A 25,802-nucleotide genomic window follows, 5' to 3' on the forward strand; every position below is an offset into this window, starting at 1 on the left:
TTGGCTTTGACTAAGAAATGCCCATCACTGCTCTGAGGTTTTCACAATTATTTTAAAATCAAATTCAAGCCATATAAACAATTGCAAAATCTATTTCAGAGATATGAAGATTTTCATTTAATATTTCAATTTCGTACAATTTCAAGCGAACATTAAAACCACTGAAGCCACGTATATGGGACACTTAATCCGTACCCTTAAACTCGGCAAGTTTCCATTTGCATCCTAAATTCCCATCGGGCTACAATGCACTTGTCGATTTGTCACATAAACTTAATTTACAACTGCACTCAGGTTTTAAGTGCCCTGCCAATAACGTACACTAAAACTAAACGTTCGGGGACCACGACTACATTGTAGACGAGGGCGGTCAGAATATTTCTGAATAATTCAGAATATTTCATATGCGCGCGATATAAAACTTTATGAACTTAAAGTTTATGCCGGGAGTACGTTTATGCTTAAATTTACAGTAATGCCTAACCACTTTAACTTTACGAGTGAATAGTTTGAGCGCAAGAGACGGGAGTTTATTTAACGTTAAGTTTGAACTTAGCGGGAATTCATTTACGGGGCCGGTTTAGCATTTCTCCTGCCGGAAGATGTCGGTGCTCCTCGCAGAAGCCGAGTGCACCAGACCAGTGCAATGACAAAACCTATACAGGGACGTAATGATAAATATTCTAACCTAATTCTTCTCTCATCAAAACAAAAAAAAATCCATTGTTAGCTCTTCATTTGATCTTCAAATGAACTTTTAATTTGACGATAGTCGGGTGTAGAATTTACGACTTTTCCAGGATCTAACGTCAGGAATACTGGTACAGATATATAAAAAAACAAAATCAATTCAAATGACCTTCAAGATTAAATCCAAGATCATCAATCCATGGTGCCGAACATCCCTAAAAACATTTGTAGAGGTCGTCAGTGCCGATTTCTGTAGTCGACCTTCAAGTGACCTTGAAAACCAAAGTCAAGGTCAAATCCAACGTCATGATCGAGTACTTTGATGAAAATCCTATCGATTTTGGGGTCAAACATCTTATTCCGAGTTTGCTTCAGGGGTGACGATTAATTTGAACTCGCTGTGACCTTGAGCTTTACCGCAAGGTCAAAGTTAAGATCACAAATTTTCTGCCTTCCGAGGTAAAAAATAGAGGATTCCATTTAAAATTATGGAGTTGACCTTCAATTGAGCTTCAAGGTCACGGTTAAAGTCAAATTCAAGGTCAGAAATCGCTTTTGTCCAATGAACTGAACAACTTTTGGGTCATTTCTGGATCGGAGGCTTCATTGACGAGATATTCACGTGTATCGATTAAAATGGGACATGTGGTATAGTAGAAAGCATTCGACTTAAAATATTTTGTTTTTCTCTATGCTCAGAGGTCAAGTGCAGACATTCCCGATAGGGCTCCCATCCCATAAATACAAAAAAAATCTAAAATTATGATCAGCCCTCGAGAATGTGGCGAAAGATTGATAGATGCTAATGTGACACTCTAGCTCGAGCTCTCTCATAAGTAGTAGTGGATGGCAATATGGTGCACAATTGTAACAATACCGCTTCAGAAAAATAATGTTACTTTGTAGTGACATCGTTGAGTTAGCCTGAACAGTGGTAAATACTTTGAGAAAGTTTGAATTTAATTCACCTGTTACGTGGGTGTTGTATAATAATGAAAACGTAATACTGACAGTTGGTAGAAGGAAGCGCAAAAACAAAAGCTTAGGTGAGGAATTCTGGAAGGAAGCCTAGATAGTAGAAGTGAGAACAGCGCGGGGTGAAAAGTAAGACGATCGGTCCACGGTAAAAATATATAAGTAGTGAAAAATTAAGTGTTTAACCGGTATTAGTTAGCAGGTAATTATTCTCTAAGTACTTTGTTGTTAATTTTTCAATGTAATCTTTTGATTGTGATGATTATAGACGTTTGATGATAATAATTCTGTATATGTTTAGCCTTCATTGTCTTATGCTCAGGGGAGTATATTTTTCTAACGTAAAATTGTTACAATTATTATTAAAGATTGCTCATTATTTATTACATGTTAATATATGTATATATTGTCGTGACTGCCCGGATGTTGCAATAACAACTCCTTTGTTTCACATTTAACTTGTTTTATCATGATTACATTGTTCGAAAAACGAATAATAAAGCATTTCTTGTACTCACTTTATGTCATACGCATAAAAGAGTCTTGTTGAATTTACTAACATTTTCGCCCGTGAGGAACGAATCTGAAAAAAATAATAATTAAATACAAAAAAAGAATTGCTAAAACAGATCTTCCGAAATCTCAACTCATAGCTGGATTGCTTCCCGTATCGGACTCCAGTACCTTACGGCCTTGCCGGCTAACTAACACCAAACCTCTTCAGTTTTACTTGGAAGTGTGTATGTCTAATTCGAGTGAGGTGACATTGAGTGAGACGTTAAATAAGGCGGATGTTATTTATCATTAGCAAAGGATCTTAATTTATGCCTTTTGTTAGCGGTTGTTTTGTATTTATATTTGGGTAGTTAGAGCAACGATCTTGGGTTTCTCTGCCATGCTCTTTCCCCACAGGAGCTCTAGGTGAGCCTGGCACTCTCATTTTTTGTTAAATGGTTGTTAATGTTTTTGTTGTTCTTTCTATTTGTCACATGTTTAATTTGAAGACTGTTGTACGTAAATAATAAAGTTAGGTGTATTTACTCTGCTTTTGTTTTTATAAATTTAAACCATACTTCCCCTCTTTAAAGTTAGTAGCCAGCGCCTTCCGGTCAATTAAAAATGGATGTATACAACGTAGGTATACCTTATGACGATCACATATTTCTGGCCACAACTACGTACGTTTTTTTTTATCGAACCCGGGGTTGTTATACTACAATAGTGATAAATTCAGCTTGCCGAAACAAAAAGTCGCCTCCAACTCTATAGTTCCTGGCCTATAAGCAGATTTAATTTCCCAAGTAGCTTCGTTTAGTCGCTATGTGACACCAAATTTGAGGCACAAATTTTTCGTTTTTCTTTTCAAATAATTTTGAAACGACTTGTAAGATTATATTCTAGAAATTATAATTATAATTATTTTGCGACAAACCTTTATTTATTAAGTTACAGAATTTGTTCCAGTTAAACTTTCCACTCCGTATATGGAAGTAATAGCGTACCAGATTTCAACAAAATCTTACAAAGCGTTTCACATTTTTTTTTAAAACAATATTTTTAGTTTTAGAGGTAATTTTAGTACCATGTACTAGAATATTGAAATACCCTGTATATGCAATATTCACTTTAAAAGCTATTTACGGGCTTTTTTAAATTTCATGCTAGTTTCCTACTGGAACATCAGGGCAATGTTATAAGGCGACCTAGCGTTATGGAATATGTTTATTTGTCCAAGTGGAGGACTTCCTACGTCGCTGACAGTCGCTACTACGGGGCTTGGCAAATTATCAGACGAACAGAATTAGACGTATTCCTTGAGGAAAACACATCAGGTACAACAAGATCTCGAAAAAAAAGTAATATTAGACTGCCAGCACACCTATAGCATCTTTCCCGCAGCCGACGCAGCGCGTCTATACCGAGAGAGAGTTAAAAATAAACAGTTTTCGCTATGACTGGCAAGAGTAACGACAACCAGCCGAGAGACTTACAACCGACCGCGTCTACCGCCCGAGACAATCGCCAGTGTTGCAACAATGGCCGAAAACACAAACAACGGTAATTCTTTCCGCGGATTATCCGCGAAAACACGTGATTAGTGCTCCATCGCGCGTGGCCGATTATTTCAGGACGACAGTGCAGTGGAATAATAAACATCGCTCTTTGAATTTCATCTTAAAGTGTTTATGTTGCCGGCTAATAATAACATTAGTCTACTTTATCTGCGCGTCTTGGAAGTTTCTAATTTTAGGGCGTTCATTGAGTCGATTGAAATAAGACAATGTGGCGAATTTAGTGGAGTAGGTGCGAAAAATGTTCTCTTCGTTCAAACTTCCCACTCTGAGGCCCAGGACGAGAAGCATCTCGGGTCCCAGTGCGACCAGCGGCGAAACTTCCCTGCTGTGTAAACCGCCAAAAACCCCTGTCGGATCGCCTAAACAGAAACATCATAGAAAGAGTAAATATTTCTTGCTACCTTTTTTCTTGTTTTATTGGGTGATTCCGGAGACGCGATCGTTTGTAAATATTGTTACAGCCTCGGGAAATCGGGCTCTGCGAACAGAGATAAAGCTCCGTCCAATTTGAAAAGTTGGTATTCCATTTTTTAACCTTCGGTAATAAACATGACGTTCGATGTTCTCGTCGACTCGAGAGCGACGTATTTCTGGCAAAAAATGTATGTACTTCGAAAAACAGGAGATAGAAGAGCAAAAGTAAGCTCAAAAATAAAATTCTTAATGTTTTGTTTATTCAAACATCATCATATTTCAATTATTTTTTTATATCTACAAATAAAAGTAATCAACACGTTATCACAGGTAGTTTTGTATCTTTGTCTGACAATGATTGACGTACCTTTTCATTTAAAATACAAGAACCTTAAGATTTACATTTTCGGTGCTAAAAATAAAAAATTACTGACGATACAGAAACATGGACGTGTTTATTTTTAACACCGCTCTGTATTTGTAGTCGAAATAACTAGTAGGCTCTGTTTCTGGGTGCTATTAAAAATGTGGTTCATATATTTTCAACAGCTGCTTTACGTATCATTTGTGGGTCTTTCTATTTTGAGTTATGAACTTGAAAATCTGATATTCAATAATACAAAGTGTTCATAAATGACTACTAGCCACGTGATCAGTAATTTTGTTTTAAACAGCAATTTTATTTCGGTAAAATTCAATCAATAAAACACAATATTCTGTTTCATTGGCTGTGATTGGTGTACTTTGTCAGAAGATTCTATTCAACCAATCAGCGATAGCATTATCTCGAGCGTAGACGTAACGGTTTGTCATTGTTCATTGTAAACGAGTCGTGACGCACAGTTGGGATTATGGGAAAAATATCTACGCACTTGGCTATTTTAACCGTACTGTGGTAATTTCTTTTTTTTTATTTTACTTCAAATATGCTTATTTTTTTAAATCGAGTGACAACCCATTAGCCACAACACCAAAGATAATAATTCGATATTTATTTTTGTAACATCCAATAAAAATTACAAGAAGAAAAAACTAAAACAAACAACGAAATAAAATATTGCAACGAATTGGAAATGTACACAAAGAATCACGAATGAAAAGTTACCTGACCGAACTTTGGATCATAAATAAAAATTAATTATTAATATAGCAAACAATAAAATAATACACAATTGTTAATATAAAGATTCTGAATATAAAATAAGTAACAATTAAAAATATCACATAGTATAAAATTGATAATTTTAATTTAATTCACAAATACAAAATAAATTTGTTAAAAAAAAACGCATGACATCGACACTTGTTAACACTCAGTACAGTAAGAAAACAGGATTTAAACCTAGAGTGACGTATATCAAATAAAAGCCCAATATCCACAGATGAATCCGGTATTTTGGGAAGACGAGTAACTGTATAGAAGATATCTTAAATGAACTTAAGTCATATATGAAATTTTTTATAAATTGTCAAAACTAAAGTTGGCTTTACAAGTACCTGGAGATGACCTAGAAAAAGAACATAAAATAAGGAATATTTTAATAATTAGTAATAGAATTGTATGTTAAAATAAAAGGACAATTGTAACAAATGTATTAGTTACAAGAAGTGCATTGAAAAGTGTTGTTAAAAAAAGGACATCCAAGGACTGGAATTTCTGTGAAGGGACCTTAAGAAAAATTAAGACCAGAAAAATCCAGAAAGAAAGAGAAACAAAAGTCTATTGATTAGTTACGGCTTGGGTTTTGTAAAAACTAGAAAGGAGAGAAGCAGCTCCAATAAATTTTAAATAAGTTCAAGAAATACAGTCAAGGTCAAGAAAGTAAATTAAACTCACCAGCAAGGTAGAAATTTGTTTGTTCTCAAAATCCAGAGAAAGAAAATTTGCCGTCGAAGAAAAAAATTCCGTAACCAGAAAAGCAGCAGTTTCCAGTGGCCCCATACATGGTATACAGGACATCTACATAGTTTCCAACAAGGAAAGATGCAAGTAGCAGATAACAGGTACCTAAAATTGAAAAATAAAGTGCACTATAATAAAACTTATAGCTATAACCTAAAAATAATACATTACTAAGCATTAAACCTTAGAAAAAGGACTTACCTAAACAAAATTGAATACAAGCATTTAATCCTAGTTTTAAAAAACTCCAAAAATTTGATGAGCTCAAACAAAGTTATAAAAGGGACAGCCATTTTAATTTTAAGATGAATTTCAGTTTGTAAATAATAAGAAAGTAGGCAAAACACAATACACGGACAAGTGATTAAAATAGAATAAATAACACTAATTACAAATATAGTAAAATTTTTAAAAGAAAAGCACAGTCGTTGTATTGTATAAAACTGTAGTAGAATAGAAAAGGTATAAAAATAAAATAAAATATTCTTTATTATTGTTAAAACAAAAAAGTTTAGTATCTAGAGAAGCCATTCACAATTTTAAGTCAACAAGTTGAAGTTTTGTTTTTGAAAAATCCAATTAAAAATTTAAATAAATATTGTATTAAAAGTTAAAAACTCTATTTATTCTGGCGTGCTGGATTGAACTAGTTTGTGTATGAAATATATAGAACCGACTCCTGAGATCTAAAATAAAACAAACATCTGAGTTTTTTTGTTTTTTGACTTGTGTAAATACTTTTGTATACCTAGCACCAATAAACTAAACTAAACTAAACTAAACTAAACTAAACAGCTAGCAAGGGATAAAGAAAAAGTACAAGGTAAAGCAAAAGAAAGGTTTGTATTGAACAATCTAGTTAATCAAAATAAAAATAAAAAATTAATAAAGAAAAATTTTATTACAGAAACAAAAAAACAAAATAACCCAAAACACAATACATAACACAAAATTGGCAAAATTAATATTTTCATAAACAAATACTTAGCCATAATTAAAATAATAATTTCTTAACAATATACATATATAAAGCAGAAAAACAACCCTTTTAAAGACGAAATTCAGTCCATCGAATAATTTCGAGGAATAATATAGATTTTTGCTGAAATTGTTGAAATTTTTATAATTTTTCGGGTGAAATTGTATCTATCTAAATATCCACCTAATTCTTTTTGATTTGAGAATACGTTTCACAGGTTTGAGGTTAGGTTTTTATGGACGTAGCATAGGTTTGTGGCTTCAGAAGTACAAAATATTAGCTCCAGAATAGAAGTTTCAAGAAGTCACATTCTTTGGTTTGGAAAATATCCTTCGTTTGACTTTCAGATTTCTTGGATTTGAGGTTAGACGTTTAAGAATAGAGGTTAGAGGCTTTGGTGTAGAACATACATTATATGAATTTTCAACTCAAGTTTTTAGAATTTGAACTTGTGTTCTGAGGTTAGGTTTTTAAAGGTTTGAGGTTAAGTTTTCATGGCTTTAGAATTAGGAAACATAAGCTCAAAAATATAGTTTTCAAGTAATTATACACATAGATTTAGAAAAGAGTCAGTGTATTACTTTGAGGTTAGGTTTGATCAATTTGAGGTTATGTTTTTGTGTTCAGGACTAAAGTTGAAAAGTATTGTGAAACTACTTGATTAATTTTGTTGTTTAATCGACCTCGGATAAGAAATTTTTAATTTTTTATTTTTAAATACCGAATTATTATCTTTGGTGTTGAGGTTGATGGGTTCTCACTACATTTAAAAATTTCCAATATAGATATATCAAATTATCGCACCAGGATCATAAAATTAAGTATTTACTATAACATCAATAGATAAAGATGGCGCAGATCAAGGGTTTGTTCAAAATTTTTCCCTGTTCGTATTTTGGGTCAGTTATTTGTTTTATTCTTAGAGCATGTATGTACTACTGGAGGCAGCGTCAGTCATTTTACACAATTGTCCCTCACTCTCATTACTCACAGGGTATCCTTTCCGTTTTTTAACCCCGAAATAAAAATATCATCACAGTGATTTAGGTCAGGTGAACGTGGTGGCCAAGTGAATTGGAGCATCGTGCCCCCATCCTATCCATTTGCCTGATGCTCTATGTCTATTAGCATCACCGACAACAATGATCATTACGGCTGTCAGAACTGAGTCGCGGGACATAGGCGTACGCATTATTTATTAAAAAGCAACAAATAAATTGTCTACAATATACCGCCATAAACACCAGCGGATAGGAATTAATTACGCCACATCCGCACGATAACAAAGGCAACAGTATACTAACGTGAGTTAAACGTGAAAAGCAATCTGAGGCAGGGGCTCGCGCATGTTTCGACTGACCCGTTTGGTACGCCATTTAATTGTGGCTCTCTCTGACAGCCCTTCTGTTATCAAATAAATTACTTTTGAAGCTACATAATTATTTCATCTAATAAAAAAATTAACCGAAAACTTTTACAAATACTTTTCATCTTTAAGACATAAAGAAGGGTACGGTATGCCATGGCAGTCAACTCAAGCCGAAGTTTTTAGTATCAATTAACAGATACCGACTCGTCCTTTTAAACGTAATCTGCTAACAGAACGCTTTCATTCGCTCCCATACAACTGCGAAACCAACACCGATATAAATCCCTTGCGACGCTTTCAACGCGGGTATATAACCATCGGTAACAAACAATACGAAGCACTTGTCTATGATTGCACAGATGCACCTCCTTCAATTTACTGTACGGGTAAATCGGGCGCGCTCGATTTTCTTTTTAACACATTTCCCGATGCTTTGTTCCGCAGCTCTTGCAACATATTTCTGGTACTAGCAAAAATTGATATTGGAAACACTGAGCGAAATCATTAGAAATAAAAACAGTATATAAGTGCCCGTAGAGCAATATTAAAGATTAAGAAACATGCTACAGTATTCCTTAAGACATGGCTACATTTCACATTACAAAGAACAGAAAGTAGATTTAGTTTTATGTCAATATACACTAATACAAAAAATTAAAGGGTCAAAAGAATTTTCGATCAACGAGCTGATCAACAGCTGATAAGTGTCCAGAATAACCTTGCAAATTGTGGTGAAAGTCATTCAGAAGCTACAATTTAAGCTTGAAACATATATACAGGGTGTCCGTTAAAAAATGGGCCAAACTTTTCGAGATACGGGGTGTTGAAGTTGAAAAAATAAAAAACATTTTCTTTATTATCTTTCGACTACTTCGAGTTAATTTCGTGAAATTTTGTATCCGAGAGTTTTTTAGTATAAGAAATTCGAATTTATCGACGATTTCGTTGTATCTTAAGGATGGAAACTGATGCATGTCTGGTTGCTAAATTATACCGAAAAATGGTAGAGAACAGCCCTTTTTTTATTCCAATATATCTTTTTAAAGCAATGGAAGAAAGTAGTAAAATTTCATATCACATTTGGCAAAGTATAAATGAAGACAGTAAAGCAAAAAATTATTTGGAATTGGTAAATAATTCGTGAGTAATTAATTTCTAAATATGAAGGTTTTTTGGACTTTTACAAAGAAACGATTATGTCTTCATAGTATTATAGAATTATGCAATTTTTTATATAGTTGTCTTTTAATAAATAAACTGATTAGACTTTATTTCATAGTTTGTTCAACACTTTATTATTTAAAAAGTTATATTGGAATAAAATTATTAAAAAATATTCATTCATGAATAGCATTATCTCTGACCTTTAATTCGCTTGATTTGTAATAGATGTCGCACTAGTAAAAATTTATTTATGAATGGACTCGGGTTATTTTTAACGAACAGCTGTTGTATGTGGTTAATTTGGTATAACCTGATTCTGAATTGGTAGTCATGGTTTCTGTTAATTGATACGTAAATATTTAAAGAATGTCATGATCATTTTAGATATATTTTTGTATAAAAGTATATAAGTAACAGTGCAAGTCCATACTATTATATAATTTTAGAAAATATGAAATATAAACAATTTTTAGTTTATTTAAAACCATAATTTATAATTAATATACCTATATTAGTATCTACGGTTAGTGGATAAGAGGGAAAACATTTTTATTTTCTATTCTACTAGAAAAAGTAATTCGTGACAAAAAATATTTTGCTTTTTAATTGAATATGTTTGTCATGAAAAACTGTAATTTATATATATACAGGGTGATCAGAAATTTAACAAAATTAATAACGTTGAAGAATAAACTGCTTTTGTTTTTGATAATATAAAAAAATGTTAATAAGAAAAGTTGTTCATAACGGAAAGTTATGTTATAATTACGATTTGTGAATAAAGCGGCTTACTTTGGTATAAACAGAAATGGAAAATATTATATTTTTAATAATTAATATTAAGTAATTCTTGATAAAAAAAATTTGCATATTAATATAAATAGAATTTTAATTGTGAATATACATAATAATGAGAAAATATAAAAAATATGTACGATATACTTATTTTGTCCAAAAAATGTGTAAAGAATTATGTACAAAAGGACGATTTGAGTCTAAATTTTTTTTATGAGAAATAGGTATTCAGTTCACTTCAATTGAAAAAATAGTTGTAGTATAGGTACTTTAATACCTCCAATATAAACAGAAATTCTGTGGAACAGTGTAGTTTAATAAATATGTAAATAAATGAAAGTAATAAAGAAATAAATAGAATAGGTACAGTAGAACAGGAAAAAATTTAAAAATTCATAAAATAAAATTATTTCTTTTTATTAATTTGAGTTTCTATAATATATTCTGGATCCATACATCTTTTTCCCTGTGGAATATTTTTGTATATTATTTCTGGTAGTATACAATTTTTATAAAATTGTTCCAAATTTGTTGCCATTGATTTTTTCCATAATTCTTCATATTTCTTAATTTGTTCTACATAGAGTGGGTTGTTTTCACCACTATAGGTATATTACGAAATAACATATAGACTTCTTCCGGTTCCGTATCTGAAAGTAAGAAAAGAATTTTACCAGATAATATTTGTTATAAACATAGATAATTATACATTTTTACCTATTATGCTTTTGATTTACCATAATGATATATCTAGTCATATATAGGGTGCCACAATAGTGCGATAAAGTTTAGTATAACTGCCTGTAGTAGTGATACGAAAAAAGTTACTTGCTCGGATTCACATTTTATTATTATTTCCATTATTCATTATTTTCAGACCGAATTAAACGTTCAGAAAATCTTGTTTTTGGCCTGAAGATTTTGCCCTATACAACTATAACTGAAAATAATTATAAACTTTGTCACACTATTGGCACAGCCTGTATGTGCATTGCAACGACAATATGTCATATTTATAGTAAGCGGAAAGTCCATTGTCGCATATGTAATTTTTATTTTCAAATAATCAAATACAATACCTAGTACCTACATATTTATTTTAATACTTATTATTTACTTGAATTTAGTACTAAGTACAACTATGCCTAGCAAATTGTAATACTTACTCTGTTAATGTTTTTTCCTTCATATAAAAAATAGTAAACTCCACAAATAAAATATTTTGCAGCCACAACGCAACAATAATAAAAGATAACAGCTCAAAGATCCATACAAGAAATAATTACATTCGCACCTACTCTGGTCCGAATCCATATAAGTACTAAAATGTAGAAAATAATATAAAATAAAACTTTTAGTTGGCTGCAAATGTTATAAATTTGTACAACCACTTGCCATCCTCCTTTTTTGTAAATATGTACATAATAATATGTAGAAGATAGAAAATAGAAATATTTTCAAAACAAAAAACCGGCGGCCGTAAATTGGAGTTTTTATTATTTTATTACCCTTCTCTTTTCATATGCTATTATGAGATAGCAAGAAAGTGGGATGGACGTATAGGCCGGACAACTCATTATCGTGCACGTGTGCGTGCACCTGGCATTTTCTCGTTTTTTTAGGTTTATTTTGCCGGAATTTGAATGAATGAAATAATCGTACTATTTTTACTATAAACGTATTTCCTGTAGCGACATCTATATGAATATTGTAGTACTTTGTTAGATGAAACGGGACTTCAATTTCCGTTCTTAAACTGTTAAAACTTTTTTGTGCCACGGTGTATTTCACTTTGGACTGTAAAAATCTTTTCCTCCAACTTGTCTGCTTAAAAAAGGTATACTTTGCTAATATCTTTAAAGCCAACGGTTTTCAACAAAAAGGCATTTAAATTTGTAAATGCATAAAAAAAATTCGTTTAAAAATTATTTTCACAATGTATATCGTATTATGTACAATTCATTTACATTTTTTATGTATAAATACCATATAAAAAAGTACTGATAAAAATTTCCACAATTTTTATCAGTACACAAAAAATAGATTTCTTCTGTCAACATGTTTTCATTGTTTAATTAAACATTGATGTGAACGAAACGAACAGTACAAAAACGAGTCCCTATTTAAAGTCAAACCTCGAACATTTCGAAATATCTGATAGATATGGTAGATCTGGTTGATGTTAGCCGCAAGTACAAAAATATTCGAACAAAACCAAAACGCAACAATGACGCTCCTCTATCCGTCACGCAACCTGAATAGGACTTTTGTGCGCTGGTATCGCGCAATTCTAACTACTAACAAAACGATAAAAGCCCGACAGCTACATTTTAAATTTCTCTGGCTAAAACGGAGTTAGTGGTCGCAAAAAGCTTGCTTGTAAACGGTCAATATTTCCGCTTTGTCCGTGATTGCAGCATGAATTTGGATTCTTTTAATGTTTCAGTGTGTTTTTAATGGACCACAATTTTTTTATAGCGAGAAACGTTGGCTCGTTAAAATGCTGGGTGTTTACAAATCAACATAGTGTGAATGATTCTACTTTTATACATACATTATACGTCATTTATTAGTAGTTTTGTGCAGCTAATTCTTTTCCTGATGAAGGCATAATAGCCGAAACTAGTAGGAAAAGGAAATAAATGTTTACACTAAATTATTGAAGCAGGGAAATCTTGAAGTTGGCGATAATTTGATACTAGCAAATGTCTGCACATAAAAGACGTACATTCGTTCTGCGACCACAACATTTTGTCTACATTCACCGTGTATCAATGTCATCTCGACAAATAAGTATGTGATTATTCTAATTATGCGCCATTCTAATAAAATATTAACCACTAACAACAACGCTCGTGAAACTGCTATATTCCTTTTCATACTTTGCCCTAGACCAGCCAGTGATATTCAAACTGTGTTCCGCGGAAATCTGTGGTTCCCCACACCCTCTCAGTCAAAAATTCAAAATTTTAAAATTAACAATATCGATACTATACAATTTAAAAAAAATGTATATCTACTCTTACTTAAAACTTTTTATTTTTATAAGTACGCGCGCGTATAAGTTACAAAGTATCGCAATGCGCTTAATGCATAATTTGAAATGCGAAATGCGATTACAACTTACGACAATAGCACCTGATTTCGACATCCTAGTCATTGATTATATTTACTTTTTTTAAATTATCCATTATATATTGTTATGATTTTTTGTGTTAATTATATTTTTTATATAGGTAATTTAATTTCTTATTTATTCAATTTTTTGTTGTAATTTTCATTTTATTTTGCCTGGACGTCAGCAAGAACTTGTACAGTAACTTAGTTTAGAGCTGACTCTTGCTCAGGGTGTGTTTCACTAAATGAAAAATTCAATTTAACATTTAACAGATTGTTTTGCATATTCAAATATTTGGACAATTTAACAAATTTTATTTTCTTAAGTTCTACGTTAAGTCTACTAGCTATTCTACTTTTGCTCTAGAGGGTGAAAGTTTAGAGATTATAGTCGATTTTGGTATGTTTAAAAAATTTACTTTATAAAGTTATCAGTTTGATTGTTATTTACGAATTCGTACGGTGAAATTTTTAAATTGGCCTATTTTTAAAAGTATGAAACTCATGTAACGCATTTATTTATTGTTGGTTTCGGAGATGCCTTCCAGGTGACGTAATCCTCTTAATAGTCGATGTTGGATTTCAGGTGCTCTAGGTCGTAAAACTGGTCCCACGTGCTTGATTTGCCAATGGTAAATAGGGTTTGCACTTCACCTGCCGTTGTATTTTTATTTGACAATTTATTCTTTGCACTTTTGGTTAAATAACATTTGTTCCCATTATCTAAGTTTCCAGTAGGTATTTGGTTAGTTGAGAAAAAATTTAACTAATGGAAAATTACACTTTTGACAAATGGCAGATTTCTTCTGAATGTCGTTTGACGTTTCAAAACTGGTAACTAAGTTCACCATTTATTTACTTAATTTTGAGTTGCTTTTGTTTATTTAAGGCGTAACTAAACGATGCAAATTATGAAAGACTGACCACTACGAGTCTTGTTCTAGTTTTTATAAACTGAAGACAATAGAACCTGTTGCTATGGATACATTATACTGACGTTTTATGAAATTTTTAACTGGAAATTATGCCTTTATGTATGTTTTTGCAACATGACAATCTTTCTTCTACGTTCGTTTTCAAACACTTTACAAATTTTTCAAATCTTTGCAAAATTTAACCAAACTGTGGTATTTAGCTTAATTCTATGTTTATATTACTGCTCCACATTGATATTTCCTTATTTTCACTATTCTGAACAGTCTTTTCCTGTTTGAATTAACTAGTAACTGAAATGTTTTCAGGTCCACCGTTTTTTGACAACTAATAATGTTCATGCACTACTTGGAACGTAAATTGGGATTTGAATACAGTTTTATATGACTAGAAGGTCTTTTTAACACAACACAAATCATTTTATGACCCTGTAATAGACCCGTCAAAGATTATGTATTTAATTATGTGTTCGTTTATGTTGTATGATTGTCATTCTGTACTCCTGTGTAAATCGTCGTTTATACACTATTTTTTTTGACTTATTCTTTACATTGTAAAATGTCATAAAGGACAAATAAATATTATTATTATTAATATTATTATTATTATTTTACATCTTATAACTAGTTTTTTCACACCAAATTTCACACAATGTTGAATCATCGTTTTGATAATCCGAAAATCTCTATATGAAGTTATACAAAGAACTTAAATTTTGATTCCACCTATAAATATAGATAAGCTTTAATTATAGCCTTAGTTTATTGCATGAATTTTATTTATGTGTAACTTCTTCTCTCGCCGTCAATCTATCTGTCAAAATCTTAATTTTTTTCAAATGCTCCTATATGATACATGACTACAAAATTGTACTTTGTTGTACTTTCGAATTTTCTACTATATATTGTTGCCTTTTACTGCCTATTTAATTCAAAATTTTACATTATTTAGTTTATTTGGACAGATTGATGTGTTCATCTAACGAATTTGCCTTTTTATTAAACAAACTTATTCTATATGTAAATTTTATCCTTCATTTTCTCATGTCTAGTATTTCACATCCTTGTTGTCAGTTTTTCTTTACTTTTTCTAGCGTGAATATATCTAAATGTTCAACATTACGTTATGTTATTTATTTATTTGACGTTTCAACTTAAAGTAGCGTAACTCGATTGATTGTAAAACCTATACTACAATTAATGTGAATACCTACTACATCCGACTAAATATTTCTACTTTTCTTCCTTGTATCTACTAAATCGAATGGCTTTCGAATACAAGCGACTGAGGCGCTTGTTGTAAATCGTTTATTTTTACCAGATTAGTTTTAATCTTCTTCGTATGCAGCACAACAACACAGATTTAGTTTTATTAACAAGACCTCCCTGGCAATTGTTCCCAACAATTTCTGAAATAGAAATGATTCCACATCTAGACACGAAGTGTACGGAATTCTAATTTTGTATTCATTGTCACACAACGGCAGTGTTAGTTGAATGGTCACTTTGCTTATTTAAAACTGTAGCTGCATGTCATCATGTGCAGTTTTATATTTCAAGTGACAAAATAATCCAATACAACATATTTTTCACTCTATTATAGTAAAAAACTCTAATGTATTGACTTAACTAAACATCTTTGTCAGCGGTTCCAAAAATGTTTCTTCGTATCATTGTGGTAAGTGAATATTAAGAAATATATGCCATTTTCAAATATATTTCTACTAATCGAGCTTTTGCTCTTCAAATGTCCTCCCCAAGTTTGTGGACACCTTGTATATCTAGACCGGCAAAGAAAGCAAATACAGTTATTCCATCAATAAGCTTTTATACGATACATTTCTACCCCTAAAATGCAGCGCTTTTCTAAAGGAAACAACGTCATGTTTGTTTTTCTCCTGAGGTCATATTCTTTGTGGTCGTCTTGTTTGTCAGAGAGCATAGCCTTTCGTTAAGAGTACATACAATTATTTCTACGAATGCTCCTGTACGACTTCGACCTTGAAGTGGAATTCATCTTTAAACACATCCCCTTTGTGGGATCCTCCTTTATTTTTCTTAGGACTTTTCCTTTATAGAAAGCTTCCCGACAAGTACGGGGCCGGGAACGAGAGAGGAGGGAATATAAACCCCTTATTTAAACTTAAACATAAAGTAAGGAACAACCTGATAACTGTTATCAAAAAAACGGACCCCAACGTTTACGGCCCACTTTCAAAGAGTTTCCTGCAAATATTTATTAACCATCTGAGGGGATATAGCCCGAGCGGAGTGTTATTTATATTACACCCCGTTCTCTATACATTAAATTAAATGGCCTGTAAAGGTAGCGGCGCCGTTTTGCGATCTTTAAATGCTCACTTGACTAGATTGGATCTACCGGCGATATCTAAAGGGTTATACAGGGTGTAACAAAGACATTGTACAAATACATGATGATGTTTTGTAAGTAGGTTACTTTCAACAAAATGTGGCAACCTCAAATACTGCAAGAACTACTCAATTTTTTGAAGAATTTTATGGTAATCGACTGATTAGTTAAGGGTTGTGGCCAGCGAGGTCACCGGATCTAACTCATTTAGATTATTTTTTGTTTGGGCATCTGAATACTATTTTTAAAATAGCAATAATGCACATCATAGAATTAGAAGCAGCATTTATTCGAGAAATCAACAATACAACAGGACAACAGAAAAACAGCTGTAGAATCTCTAACAAAATATGCATAGAAGAGTAATTTTGTGCACACCTTGAACATAATCTGTAACATTTTTATCACCAATTTGGCAATATGCGTTACTTATTTATAAGAATGAATTTATTTTATATTGCATCGAAGTATTATTAAAGCTCTACTGAAGTTTAAGGATTTTTAGTAAATAGTACCAATCGTGCAATGTTGGTTGCCTATGTTGGACGCTCATATGGTTTGTAATCATTTATGACGCCTCCAAATTTTTTAATTATTATTAATTCGAACATAATTAAGATTATTATAAATATAGTTTTACCCATAGACAAAACCAATTTCATGGAAAAGTTGCATCGTCATATTAAATAAGGTAAAGTTATAACTCTTGTAGTATACAGTGTGTCCCCAAATGGAGTACCGCACTCTTGTTAATTACCATTTTTATTGTTGATTTTTCGAGAAAAAGTTATTTATTCTCGATAAGAAATGCTCATTTAGAGAAACTATGGGCAGTAATCAAATATGTAGTAAAATATACAGGGCGTCCAAAAAAATTCAAAATGTGAAATTTCCCATAAGCAGAGTACATTTAATTTTTGTTTTCGTAAAAAACTGTATTTAACAAAATTGTTCGGGGTTTAGTCAGAAATAAAAATAATCACATTTTGCAAATAAAAAGATAATTTTTAACTATCTACCATATAATTAGCAGCGCGCGCTCGGCCGTTTACACCGACGTTCAAGCGCATGTTTCATCCATTTCCCTGCATTTTAATGAAAACTTAAAATATACGTTTTATAGTGTTTTACTTCTAGTTTTGAAAACCGGTATTAGAATTGAAATTGGACCATTTTTAACGCAACGCAGACTCCCGACAAGAAAATACATAAACAATTTGAAATTGCAATTGCGCAACAACTAATGGTCCGAAAGCGCCTGCCTTTTCACACTTAAAGTTGATATAATTATATACTTCTGTGCCAAATTTCAGCTCTTAATCTTCATAACTGACAAAGTTATGAATTTTTGAAAAAAAATGACGAATTTTTCGGTTTTTCTGGAATTTCTCCGATTCTAATCAACCGATCGAATCGCTCGACCTCTCATTTTCTTCGAAATTTAATTTCTTACAACATTTACATTTACGGAATTGAGATTGCTCTAGTAGGTTTGGTTCTATAAGCAAAAAACTTAGAAAAACGCGTTTTTTGCACTAAAATGTTTAATAACAAATTAATTAATGAGAGTTGCGAGTCGACAACACATCAGAGTATATCTATGGACTGTATTATAAATAATGGTACAGGTGGTATACTGTTAGTATTTTTGTTACACAAAAAACCTATATTGACTGGACTATATTCTGTAACCTCTGTTAATTGTTACTCTTTTTTTAAGGTATCAAACTAATTCAAACAAATTCAATTTTTTGAAAATCATTTTTGAATTTCCTTTAATTATAATACCTTAAACAAGAGTAGAAAACACAAGGGCTAATAAATAGATTGTTTTTCATAAAGAAAATTAATTATATTAAATTTTCTGTTTGGTCGAATATACTTTGATTTTCTGGGTAAGCTACGACGGTTATTTATTTAAAGCATACAATAATGAGCCTAAGAAGTGATTATCTCCTTTTTTTATTCGGCCTAGCAAATTATAAAACGTCAACAAACTTAAAAAAACAGGAAGTAATCAACAAAAAAAAATAAACACATTGAGTATATTAATAGACGATTATTTTTAGATCTAACACGGTGATGAAAGTTGAAAAGTAGCAACTTATAAGATGTTTACTAGGTACATTCTCAAAGTACCATCAATTATACTTATATTAACCTTGTTATTTTCTTCAAAAATATTTGGACGTTCTTAGGAGCAATGAAAGACACTGCTTTTAATAAAACCATTTCGTTTTCTTTACTATGAAAATATTTATGACCCTGGGGATAGGTTTATTACACAGGATGTTCCTAAATTCAGTTTCAAATTAAAATAGGAAATAGAACAAGAAGTTTTCTATAGACATAGGACCGAAAAATACTTTAATAAAAAAGTAAATAGTGGAAATGGTGTTTCGAAAACGATTTTTTATAAAAACTTATTGGTATTAGTGGCGGAAATATATAAAAGTGTTTTACCCAAGTGAGATTCTAAATAAAAGTTAGGCAACTGAAAAATTAATAGTACTTTGTGCAGTAACGAAGCCTTTCAGCAATCGAGATAAATTGAAGTTTTTAGTGCTTGACCTGAACGGAAATAATATTTATTCAATACTTCCCTTTAACAAAAATGAAATCGTCTGTGCTCTAAACATTTCCAATTGATTGAAGCGGAGAAAATAAATAACTTCCCTAATGCAAATTGAAACTTAAACTACGAAGCATAAAACAAATTGCGTTCGACCCGTAACCTTTAACATTCTATTAATTGTAGCTACTCAGAAAAAAATGCTAAAACCACTACTAATGTTTGATATTACCTGAGCATGCTAAAACAGTGTACTGCAAGGAACTAAAGCACTAAGAACTAAACAGCAGGATGACGTAGTTTTTGTAAAAATATGCTAAAGTTTGGTTCATCAAAAAAATCTAGGTAACTGTGGATATTTATTCTGTTAATGTGCAGTTACAAGTGAGTGAAGTAAGAAATATACGACAGAATATTCATTATTCAAAGCTTGGAAGATAGAAAATGCAGTGCAAATAAATTCGGAAGAAGTTTTCATAGAGCATTTTTTTACAAAAGATACAGGCACAAAAAAAATTATTACTTTTTAACAGAGTATGATACACCCCTGTATTTTGACCCGCTGAAGACAGTGAATAACAGTTGCTATTCAATTTTGTTATTAATTATTTGTTATTAATACGCGCACTAAAGAAATTGAACTATCTTTAAATTCCACATGATGGTTGATGCAGAAAAATACGTATACAGGGTGTTAACTAAAGAATAGGCCATAGTTTAAGGCTTGGCCTTGGATGAAAATAAGGTGATTTAATTCAACTTACCTTAGTACCATCTTGCTTCCTTCAGAAGTTATACGCCCGAAAAAGTACTTTTTTACGATAATTCATTTACCATTTGGGTAATTTTACTCAAATTTTAGAAAAGTAGGTTTTTTGTGTTATAAACAGGAATATCTGCTTTTTATTTGCGATAAATAACAGGACGTTCTTGCCGCTACATTACATGATTAGTTATTTTAAAACAGCATTCGATTTGCTTTAAAAAGGTATCCTTGTTGCATGTCGCTTAAATGCACCGATTTAGAGTTTTAAAATCGGTACATGGGTATGAAAATAATACATAAATTACAATAAATTATTCATTCAGAAGGATGTTATAGTTAGTGATGTGGTTCTTATCAACTGAAAACGTAAACTGAAACTAAGCACAGAAAAATATGACAAGATAAAAGATAGTACAACATTTAAAAATAACCCTTTAGACCTAAATGTAATAGCAAAAACAATTTTTCTTTTATATTTAATTTTCGAAATGTCCGCCATTTATTTCAGTGCATTTTTGATACCTCTTAAGAAATTTCTTTTAACTGTTAAGAACGTAGGAAGGATACGCCTATCATTTGCTGCTGCCACTATTCTTTGCCACAATTCATTTCTGGTATTAATAGTAGGACCACAATAAACCAGCAATAACGGTGTATTTCGGCGACATGCAACAAGGATACATTTTTTTAAAGCAAATTGAATGTTTTAAAATAACTAATCATTTTCCAAAAATGTCGATCCTTAAAAAAATTAAGGAGGCAATGTAGTGGCAAGGGAGCTCAAAACGCCCTGTATATTTATCGCAAAAAACAAGCAGATATTTATAACACAAAAAAACTACTTTTCCAAAATGTTAGTAAAATTACCCCAATAATAAATTAATTATCGTAAAAAAGTGAAACAAAAAACTACTTTCTCGGACCTATAATTTCTTAAGGAAGCAAAATGGCACTAAGTCGATTTAAATCACCTTATTTTCATCCAAGGAAGCTCAAAGTATGTCCAATTCTTTAGTATACACCCTGTATATCCAAAACGTGTTAAAATTAATGCGAACTACAAGTTGTACCAGGTACCACCAAAATATTAATGCCACAAAAATGTCTTTACTGTTTTTTATCAACAGTAGACGTTGAACGGTGGTTTTCCTTGTATGCACAAGTTACTAAAAGATCTGTTTGTTTCCACATTTTACTTGCGATTGTTTCATCAGGCAGCTTCCCTTCTCTCTGTAGCAGCTGTTTTTTACGTTATCAATCTTTGTCAAAGGGGAAAGCAAGAATGTGGGATGCTTCTCTGAATGATTGCATTATTTGAGAATGTAAACATATCAGGTATGTGTTTTTCTATTAATTATTATTTAAACATTCCACATACACAGAAGATTTATCGAGCTAAATCGATTATCCCTTACAGATCTCCATAAATTTCTCATAAAAAAATTCCCCGCGCAACAGCGTCCTGTAATTATTACTTTATCGCCGTCAGATTAATATTTTACGATGTTTTAGGCTATCCTTGTTTATATTTCGTTCCGTAAACATATATAAAGTCAAAGCTCCGAAAATAATCACGGAAACGTACTAATACTGCTCGCCAAAGCTTAAATTAAATATTTACTTATTCTATTAGAAGGATTTCGGTATTTTTTCACCTTAGGTGATGCTGTTTCTTTGAAATCGTAGGCCGAAGAGACTAGTTTGTCAGCGTCGATATTTAGAAATTATCAGAACTGTTTACTGGACATCATCGAGCTGTGAAGTGTTCTGAGCTTGGCAGAAAAAAGGAAATTTTCAATAAACATCATTTTTATACTTTTCACGTAGAGTATTTAGAGAAAGATCCAGGAAATTTAAATGAAAATACTTTCATCTGAAAGAAATGTTACAGAACTTTTCAGATAATGTTAATTTCCAAATTAATATTTTTGTGACTGTGCTGTTGTAGCGAGAAACTACGTAGTATTTTTAATTAGAAAGGTATAAATAATATAAAGCTGAACGGCAAAGCACCAGGATCGACGATCGATCACAGTGCTTGATGGGCCCGCAGAGGTTCTCTAGCGAGATCCGCTTGCTTTAGACAATTGACCTCCCAGGATTTTACCTAACTTAGTCACGGACAGGAACTGATGATAGACTTGTAGTCTGATACGGTACTTTGGTTTTGTCTTGCAGTTTCCCAGTTCGAATTCCGTAATATTCGGAAAACTTTTACTTCTTGCGGAGGGTAGTTTGAGTCGCCTGGGATTGTAGTACAGTCACTGAAGCTTTTCACCTCCGAATTCTTTGAAATTGAACCGATCGACTTGAAATTTGGCAGACAGTTAGAGAAAAGGTCAATGAACATTAGTGACATAGCGCCGATTGACGCTTCACCCTGTTGGGGGTTGACACCCCTTCTCGAGAATTTTTTTCAAAAATAACGCTGGAAATCGATAGAGAATCAAATATGTAGCAAAAAATATTCGAAGAAATTTTTCGAGAAACCAATAGTTTTTTAGTTATTCACGATTGAAAATTTGGAATTTTGAGTGAAAAAAAAAAACACTTTTTCAAAGTATTTTTCGCGAATAACTCGAAAACTACGCATTTTATTAAAAAAGTGTAATGAACAAAAATGTAGCTTATAAATAAGCAAACAAAATCGTTTTTTAAAAAGTGTTGTACGTCCTATACAAAGCCAACTATGGTCTGTCGAAGGGGACTTGTTTTGGGGGGAATACTCGAATCGATGTATTCAACGTCAAATAACGGAAAAATGATTAATTTTACGTGGATAACGCTCCTGGAGCTTTTTGTAGTACTCAAAAAGACCTTCAACATGAGCACTTATAAAAGTTAATTAGAACAAAATTGAAGGAGTTATCGTCAAAAACAGATGGGTTGCTCATATTTTTTAAGGAAAAATGGCCAGTAAACGCTATACCGTTTCCATCAGAATTAAAATTAATCGTAGACCCTTTACAATTAGTTTAGTTTTAGTGTTTTTCATATGATCCTGAAGTTAGACCGGTTTAGAATGCGTATTTTTTGAATAATGTACGGTAAAAGTTGAAAACGTATTTTTCATTATTAAAAAAAAATTGCTTTATTTATATAATAATTCTGAAACTATGAAAGATACGTAAAAATGATAGACAACAAAATTGTAGCATTTTTTTCAACAAATATTTTGCTTTTTTATTCCTATAGCATAATAAATACAGGAGATATCGCCGCTTGAAGTATCCATTTTAGTAAAAAAACGACCTGTCTCGAGTCCTTCGATCCTTTCCCTTTAAAAAACGAAGGACTTAAAAAGTTTTATATGCAAACTATCTTACAGCTCTTGAAATTATCTTTAAAATGCTTTTTTGTAGGATACTATAGCTTCAAAATTAACCGAGTTATGGTAAAAAAACCAATGACATTTTTTCGGAGCAAAATAGTCTTTCTCATTTTTATATATTATACAAATAAAATAAAAAAAAATTAGTGTGTTTATTTATATGCAGCGTAGCAATTTTTTTATGATTGATTATATTTAGAAATCGATTATAATAAAAATATTTTACATTAATATTGGTAAAAGGGTAGTTTATAAGAGTTGAAAATGGCAAAAGTAAAATATTCTTTCATAAACAATATAAGGGAATTTTTATTTTAAATTATTGCACAATTATAGCATTCCAAGATTTAAAACGTAATTTTTTATCATTTTTTTAGCACAGGGGTGATTTATAAGGGTTGAAAAGTGTTATGAGATACAAATTCTTTCATAAGCAATGAGGGAATTTGTATTTCAAATAATTGCACCGTTAAAGCATTCCAAGCTTTTAAAAAGTAATTTTTTATCATTTTTGTCAATACAGGGGTGGTTTTTAGGGGTTGAAAGGGAGAAATTCTTTTATTAGCCATAAGGTAACTTTTATTTTAAATAATTGCACGATTTAATCACTCCAAATCTTTAAAAAGTAATTTTTTTATCATTATTTTTTCCATAGGTGTAGTTTTTAAGGGTTAAATAAAGGGTCGAAAAGATCAAATATATCATAAAACGTGTTCGAGAACATGGAACATTATTTAATCTTTGTGCTTGAACCAGATTTTTATCAATAAAATGCTTAAAACTTAATTTTTTCAATTTTTTTTCACGTAGGGATACTTTTTACCCCTAAAAAACAAAAAGCATCAATCGGGCTTATGTCACTTTTGAGCCTAAGATGAGCCCTATTCTAAATTTTCATGCAAATCCATGCAGTTTCAAAGAATTCGGAGGTTACAGCTGATTTTCAGCTTCAATGACTGTACTATTGGCTCTGCGTAGAGTTGTTCTGTACGTGGAATATGACAATACTTGAATTGAGGAGTATTTTCCGAAAGTTTCATGGAGCTTAATTACTACTGGACTATATACATATTTTTTTTTGTTAGGCTGAGTTGGGCCCCCTGTCTTCTATCGCATATAATCTCATATTGGAGGCCGGCGACAGATATTGGAATTCGAAACTGGGTAAAGTCAATATACTTAATAAGTACGTTCCGAGTTTGACCCAATAATGTGACGGCGTTTCATTAGACGCTTGCCAGTCTGTCGGCGTTGGCGTACGGCCGTCTCTTCATTCAAGTTTTCCAATATATTTTAATTAAAACGAAAGCGTGTTTTATTCCTCGGATTTATTACGTTTTTAGTACAGATGGGACATTCGGGCATTCAGAAAAAAAGTCATTAAAATTTGATGTAAACTTTTTTTGAGCTGGTTAGCAGATGTAATTTTCCCCATAAATTTTTTATAGAGTCCTTATAAAGTGCAGTCAGGCTCGTACGACTTTTTAATCGTTCGTTAAGGATAATTAAACAGAATTATCTTTCGGACAAAAAAAAAAGAGAAATATTCTTCAAATATTTCACGAAACTACTAACGAAAAACACATAAGGCAATGCAGGGATGATGCTGAGTTTTTCCTTCAAGTGTTTTCAACTGAAAGAGTCGATTTCTTTTATGCACTTGATTTTCAATAAGCATTTTACACTGATAACAATACCAGCTCAACAAAATCGGTTCAGAAATACCGCATTTTATCCATCACAGTTTAAATCGTTATAACGTCTAATAGACCAGCGCTTAAGCCTTCAAAAATGGTAAAAAGTGAAAAAAAATTATAGTAGGATGAAACCCATTGGAAAAGGAAGAGAATATAACAGAAATGAAAAGAAAAATAATTTATGTGCGATCTGATGTCGGGAAGGGGAAGGGGGTGAGTTTTTAAGGGTAAAAAACAGTTTATCTTGATTTCCATAAAAACTACAAGTCCTATGGAAAAAAGTTGTAGGTAATAAAAAGATCTACAACTTTTGTATTTACACAATTGTACATAATGATTCGTTTCTTTGCATTTCGTGAGAAAACTTACCATAGTAATGTATATTTTTTTACACCATCAGAAAGTAGAGATTTCAACGAAGGAAAAGCCCACCGACGTTTTTAAAAAAGCAAATATTTTGACGTGAGAATTTTCGATTGAAAATTAGGGTGCTTTTTCGATATTAAGTAAAAATAAGGTGAAAAAATAAATATTTCAAATCAAAAAAATTACAGCGTGTTTGGGACATAAATAGGTAAGTTTTCACCAAATTTCGTGAAAAAAAAATTTGTTTGTAAAAGATAAAAATAAAAAACCAAAAACTTGGTTATTT

The 25,802-nt window shown here is 31.7% G+C and overlaps 1 protein-coding gene across 2 annotated transcripts in view; it reads left to right on the top strand.

The window, feature by feature from the left end:
* The first annotated feature begins 3,689 nt into the window (after nucleotides 1–3,689).
* The window catches only part of LOC108917147 (glutamate receptor-interacting protein 2), a 170,915-nt gene continuing 148,802 nt past the window's right edge, over nucleotides 3,690–25,802 (top strand). For both annotated transcript variants that reach the window (XM_023454247.1, XM_018723619.2), the window contains exon 1: nucleotides 3,690–4,123. In XM_023454247.1, coding sequence (XP_023310015.1) covers nucleotides 3,979–4,123 — 145 coding nt within the window. In that variant the 5' untranslated portion in view covers nucleotides 3,690–3,978. The remainder of the gene's footprint in view (nucleotides 4,124–25,802) is intronic.

This window comes from Anoplophora glabripennis, unplaced genomic scaffold (genome assembly GCF_000390285.2).
Source record: "Anoplophora glabripennis isolate ALB-LARVAE unplaced genomic scaffold, Agla_2.0 scaffold85, whole genome shotgun sequence".
NCBI lineage: Eukaryota > Metazoa > Arthropoda > Insecta > Coleoptera > Cerambycidae > Anoplophora > Anoplophora glabripennis.